General features: G+C 42.3%; 2 protein-coding genes across 2 annotated transcripts; both read left to right on the forward strand.

Moving 5' to 3' along the window:
* Nucleotides 1-2,189: 2,189 nt before the first annotated feature.
* On the forward strand, nucleotides 2,190-3,647 carry LOC117320353 (paraneoplastic antigen Ma3-like). The gene has a single exon (XM_033874960.1). It carries the CDS (start codon nucleotides 2,190-2,192, stop codon nucleotides 3,645-3,647), a length of 1,458 nt encoding a protein of 485 aa, XP_033730851.1.
* Nucleotides 3,648-3,781: 134 nt separating this feature from the next.
* On the forward strand, nucleotides 3,782-4,678 carry LOC117320354. The gene has a single exon (XM_033874961.1). It carries the CDS (start codon nucleotides 3,782-3,784, stop codon nucleotides 4,676-4,678), a length of 897 nt encoding a protein of 298 aa, XP_033730852.1.
* The last annotated feature ends 2,170 nt before the right edge of the window (nucleotides 4,679-6,848 follow it).

The following is a 6,848-nucleotide window of genomic DNA, read 5'->3' on the forward strand; positions in this document are numbered from 1 at the left end:
ATATATGATACATGTATAGGCTTACACACTTGTATCATAATTACATCATGAGACTTTATCAGATAGATATAGTCCATTTTCTTATCTTCAATAAAAAAAATTTTCATTGATTATATCTGATTATATTATATATATATATATATATCAGTTTCTTCAACTTGCTTTCTTGTGTTGACCTTATAATGTCTGAGATCTTGAATAACTGTCCGAGATTGTTTAGATCAAGGACGTGTATATTAATATATGTACGTCATTGTGCAATTCTTTCTACATACTTGGGGTAGTTGTCTGGTGACTGACCGGGTATTAGCTTTTAAATACATATTTCTCGTGATCTGACTGCATCTTACTAAAGTAACAACATATCATTCACATGTTTACTGATATCATCATAGTGTAGTCAGTTTGACCATACTAATAAGTTTCTTCTCATTATCAGCGATTGTATAAGTTCTCAAGTATCTTTTAGGCGCGAAATGCAGCTTAGTATTTGCTGTGTTATAAAAAGCTATCCACTTACATTACGTACACCGCTCTACCTTGATTTGGTTATCGGGTATTTTAACCTGATCATTAACAAACAATTATTTTGACTAGTATAACCTGTTTCCGGTATTGACGGTTCTAAGTGCGTATACTACTCGTGTTATGAATTCGAAGTAAACATGTGGATGGTGCACTGACAGAATCACGGTGTAAGTTTGATCTGCTTTACTAATACTGTATGTTATATATTAAATGAATATTGATTGCCCCGAAGCGATATGACTGTATCCAGAATTGCTTCTTATTCTTATAATTCAATTTTGTATTTCTCTGATCTCGATCACCTGACATTAAGCTAACTGGCATCCACCTGTGAACGAGTCAGTTATTTAATTATGATTTAAGAAAAAAAAAATCAGCTTTCAGATGTTTTTTACTTCATGTTTCCCTTGTCTATATCTATATTTTGCAAATATAAAATCGACATCATGCAATCATTGCTGCATTCCTCTATATTTAAGCTAATCTGTAATCATGATGGGATGATTGTTGGTGACTTGACCATATCTATAGTTTGCCATGTTTTAAAGGCAAAGTGGTGTCGGTGGACACAATGGACAATTGTTGCCTGCAACTCGTGGCTGGTAGATATGAACTGGTTACCAACTTTCCTCCTAGGAGGATTGGCTATGAAATTTACTCTTATTAGCGTTTTATATACTGTAATCGCTATATTCAATAACCATATAGTAAAGTTAATATAAAAAAAAACATCATTTGCTGGTGAAAGTCATTGTGTTGAAATTATAGTACTTTTCATACATGTGTAAAAGAATTAAATCTTAAAGCAGTTATATCTGTATATACATCAGTATATTGGTAGCATGTATATATTACAGGAAGTAGGCTCTCATACGGGCACTTCAATCTAGGGTATACCAAAGTTAGGGAGTAAAACCCTTTTTCATTGGATCAAGACAGGTACCTTTTTGTGTAGGAGTTGGGTTTCCCTGGGTTGGGGTATAAAAGGCAGTGTCCCTTACAGTTAGAGTAGAGTCGAAGGCTTCCATGTAGCCGTGACTTCACCTCCCCTCCCTTAAAAGCCTCCACTCGGCTGCTCCCCTCCTCCCTGAGGCTACTCTATAGGGTGAGTATTAGGTCCCACCCTAGGCTAACAGTAGTGTATACACCTGTAGTGGCTGGGGCAAACGCAGTGATAAGGTATGCGTGGTGTGTGTAGGGGCTAGCGCTAGCTGCAGGTACCTAGCTAGACTGGCGAGGGAAGCTGGGGAGGTCATTAATCAAATCTATACATAGGCAGGCAGGGCTTGTTAGGGGACACTACACTGTATAATAGGTATATCTGGACTATACAAATTGCTGTAGCATGTTATATACAAATGTACCCAAATAAATATACATTATATATTTACATGGCCTTTTAGTCTGTCATTGATTCCGTATGTTATTATAAAAATAACCAATTAAGGTACCAACAGAACCCTGGATCCCCCGAACCTGGGTTGTGACAGTGTGCACACGTGTGGGGAAATCCCTTACGCGTGTGACGGAAACGACATTCTTTTACACTGGTGCCGTGACCAGGATCCAGGGAAATCTATTGGGTATTCGTTTCTTTGGTAAGTTTATTTTTCTAAGAGCATTTACCTCATTGTTTTTTTATTAACTTTGATTTTTGAATCATGACAGATAGATTAATTGGCCTTACGGGTCCCAGTTCGTTTGGAAGTTATGTTGATAAGCGCCCATTCACACTGGCAACAGCATTTCCCCTAACAAACACGACATCATCTGTTGTCACCACAATGTCAACTAGAACTACAATGTCCCAGGGTAGGGGTGATATTTGGCATTCTCACAGGAGAGTTCCCTTACAAGGTTTCGGGGAAAACTGTAACTTAAACCCCTTTGCTGAAACATTTGAGGTTAGGGACAACAGTTATCAAGCACTAGGAATAGGGGCCAGGCCTAAGTTGAGTAACCCTCTGTCAAATGAAGGTAATTTTAGAGAAATACCTACAAAGTCAGTTAATTTTGAGGCTGTGGAACATGGCAATCGGGGTACATTTGATAATGACCTACATATGCAGGATGTCTTTGGTGTAGTTGACACCCCGTTACAAGGACAGGAATCGGTAGGGTTTGAGTGGGGTCCTATCATGCCGAGCGCTATCCAGACTAGTACACCAAAGGTTGTAGATAACCCGATAGGAAATGGCAATACCGGAAAGGTAGATGAATTTCATAAACTTCCGGATAGGCTTCCGTCAGTAGGAAATGTAACGCAGCCATTCTCTCGACATAGGAAACAAAAAGACCCTCAGACCTATGATGGGTCGACAGACTTCAATGATTACATCATACATTTTGAGCAGGTTTCTAACTGGAACCATTGGGGTAACTATGAGAAAGCCCAGCAGCTAGCCATGAGTCTTAGAGGGGCGGCACAGAAAATTCTAGCTGACCTGACCATGTCCCAGTTAGGCAATTACGCGCAAATTAAAGATATTTTAGCGGAAAGGTTCGCGCCTCCCGGGAGAGAAAATGCCTATAGGTGTCAGCTGAAAAACAGATCTTACAAAGAGAAAGAAAGCATAAACTCATATGGATTAGAATCGAGACGGCTTGCTGCGCTGTCATTTCCGGATATGTCTCCGAAGGCTCGCGAAGTAAACATCATAGATCAGTTCATCCATGGGCTCCGAAGCCACGAAATGAAAAAGCATGTTCAGTTCAAACATCCAACTACTCTTGAGGCAGCTATAACGCTGGCTATTGAATTCGAGGCTTTTGAAAACGAACAGGCTTTGACCATCAAAAAGCCAAAAGCGTACGTTGACTCGATTGAACAAGCACCGGTTTTAGGTGTAAAACACGAGGCAAATAACATGCAAGATTTAGCTCAGTTGCTTTTGGACGGATTAAAGGACATCAAGGAAGAATTTCAGAAAGCAAATAGAGGCAGAAATTCCTCTGGCTTTAACCGACAAGGTCGTGGCCGTGGAAATGATAGGAATCGCGGGAACAGGCCTATGAATGGGACTTGTTTCAACTGTGGTGAGTCGGGACATTATGCGAGGGAGTGTCCAAATCCGAGACGGATAGAAAATAGACAAGAAGCGACCGAACAAAAAAACTAGAAGTGGTTGGACTCGTGCCCGAAAGTTCAACCACGCCTGACGCTTGTTTATTAGATAATTTTGATGTAGTGTCTAAAGGGCTTACCGAGATCAGGCTTAATTCAATTAAGGCCGGTTGTTTATTCCTTGATGCAATGATAGGGGATAGGAGTTGTAGATACTTAGTTGATTCTGGGTCAGTGGTCACAATCGTTACGGATGATTTTTACTTCTCACTTCCGGAAAGCCAAAGGCCAGAACTAAAGAGTAGCAACATCCTACTGTATTCTGCGTCTGGTGATACTCTGAAGGTGGCGGGGAAGGCTAGGTTTAGTTTTAAGGTGGGCAAAGTGGTATATAAGCATGAGGCTATAGTGGCGCACCTAGACCAGTTGTCGGGGATTATAGGGGTAGATTTCCTCTCTGAGCATGGTGGAGTTTTGGACTTCGTGGATAATGCTCTAAAGTTAGAAGGACAACGGGTAAACCTGGCGGTGGATGGGTACAATGAATGTGCCCACGTGAGACTTAGCGAGGCAGTCTCTATTCCAGCTAGTTCAGAGGTTCACATTCGTGGATATTTAGATAGGCCTGTGGCCACCCCCGAGGGATTGGTGGAACCCAGTAAGTTTCTAGCGAATCAAGGATTGAGTATGGCAAGGACATTGGTTGCAACAGAAGGCAAAGAGACATGTTTCTCTGTCCTTAATCTTGGTAGGCAGGACATTAGGTTACACCAGAATACTGTTATTGGGGAATTCCAAGGAGTTGTCAAGGTATGTGAGGTGAGCGATAGTTGTAGTGAGCACTCAGAGTTACCTCCTCATTTGGTTCCATTAATTGATAAGCTTTCCCCAGAGTTGTCAGGAGTTGAGAAACAAGATGTCACCGAGTTAGTTATTGAGTTTCAGGATATCTTTTTAAGTCCACATGGAGGGTTTGGACAGACAGATTTGATAGAACATACCATAGACACATGTGATCAGGCGCCAATAAAATTCCTGCCAGGCGTGTTTCGCCAGCACAGAAGGAAATCGTGGAGTCTGAACTAGACAAGATGTTGAAAGATGATATCATTCAGCCCAGTTCTTCCCCCTGGTCAGCCCCTGTTGTATTGTGTACCAAGAAAGATGGTAGTGTTAGGTTTTGTATTGACTATCGGCGGCTTAATGCGGCGACGAAAAAGGACGCCTTTCCTTTGCCGAAAATAGATGACGCATTAGACGCAATGGGAGGGTCACGTTGGTTCTCTACTTTAGATCTTGCTAGTGGATATTGGCAATGTAAAATGGACCCAAGACACAAAGAAAAGACGGCTTTTAGCACACATAAAGGTCTCTTCGAGTTCAATGTCCTTCCCTTTGGGCTTTGTAATGCCCCCGCGACATTCTCACGCTTAATGCAGTTAGTTTTAGGCGGTCTAAACTGGACAAAGTGTTTGTGTTATTTGGATGATGTCGTTGTGTTTGGACACACATTTGAGGTAGCTCTCAAGAATCTCAGAGAAGTTTTTGATTGTCTAAGGAAGGCTAATCTAAAATTAAAAACGAAGAAATGTAACCTATTTCAGACAGCAGTATCCTATTTGGGTCATGTCGTATCCGGCGAGGGAATAAGCTGTGATCCTGAAAAGGTCCGCGCTGTAAGCGATTGGCATGTACCGCAAAACGTGTCCGAAATTAGAAGCTTTCTAGGGATCACCGGGTACTACCGAAAGTTCATAAATCACTTCTCTGACATTTCTTCACCGCTGACACGTCTTACGCGCAAAAACCAACGTTTTCTCTGGGATGACAACTGTCAAAAGTCGTTTGAGACCCTTAAGAGTGCGCTGACGTCCGCTCCCATCCTGAGCTACCCGACGTCCCAAGATAAGTTCATTTTAGATACAGACGCATCTAATACCGCTGTCGGTGGGGTTTTGAGCCAAATACAAAATGGAGAGGAGAAGGTGATCGCCTATGCGAGTAAGACTTTAAATCGAGCACAACAGAACTACTGTACCACGCACAGAGAGTTGTTTGCAGTAGTGTGCTTTGTTAAGGAGTTTAAACACTACCTTTGGGGGAGACCATTCCTCCTCAGAACCGACCACGCGTCGCTAGTCTGGCTCAAGAACTTTAAAAGCGCTGAGGGTATACTAGCCCGCTGGCTGGCCGTAATCGACCTGTATGACCTAGAAGTCCAGCACCGACCTGGGCACAAACATGGCAATGCTGACGGGCTATCTCGTAAACCTTGTAGTAAATGTAAGAAGCTAGGGTGTCCCACTTGTAGTGATAGTGAGGGTGTAGATGAGTGTGTGTCTGACCCCTCCAAAGGCCATGTTGATCAGCCTGTCGGGATTCAGATGGTCACTACTAGGGCCAAGAAGGATAACTCTAAGGTAAAAAGAGACAAAATACAGTGGGATGATAAGTCAGATACCAGGGACGATATATCTGATACAGAGGGTGACAAACTAGAGTTAGGAGCTTGGTTAGAAAGCTGGGGTCCAGAAAAATTAAAACAATGGCAACAGGAGGATCACAGTATAGGAAAGTTTTTGGCACTCAAAGAACGACATCGCAGAAAGCCCCCTAAAACCGAAGTAGAATTATTTCCCCCAGACGCCCGGAAACTATATCACATGTGGGAGGTATTAGACTTTGACCAAAATGGGGTACTTTGCCGTATAGATTCAGTGGATATCTCTGGGAATAGTATCTACAAGGTGGTTGCCCCCTTTTGTATTAGAGATGAAATATTACACCACCTCCATAACTCAGTAACCTCAGGGCACCTTGGACGAGATAGGACGATAGAGTTGGTGCAAAGGCGCTTTTATTGGCCTGGTCTTACCGACGATGTCAAAAACTGGTGTAGGGAATGCGAGTCGTGTGCCAAACGTAAACCTGGTCCTATAAAACACAAAGCTCCCCTTTGTCCCTCAGTACCGACTAGTGCCCCTATGGAAAGATTAGCAGTAGATATCCTGGGAGGTCTTCACACAACTAGCAATGGGAACAATTACATTATGGTAGTGGGAGATTATTTCTCAAAATGGGTAGAGGCTTTCCCTTTGGTTGACCACACTGCTCTAACCGTTGCCGATAAGCTCGTAACGGAAATATTTACCAGGTTTGGGATGCCCAGGTTCATACATTCTGACCAGGGAAGGGAATTTGAGAGTGAACTTTTTAGCGCTATTTGTGGAAAGATGGGTATTCACAAGACTCGAAC

The sequence above is a fragment of the Pecten maximus genome, unplaced genomic scaffold (genome assembly GCF_902652985.1).
Source record: "Pecten maximus unplaced genomic scaffold, xPecMax1.1, whole genome shotgun sequence".
NCBI classification, from domain to species: domain Eukaryota; kingdom Metazoa; phylum Mollusca; class Bivalvia; order Pectinida; family Pectinidae; genus Pecten; species Pecten maximus.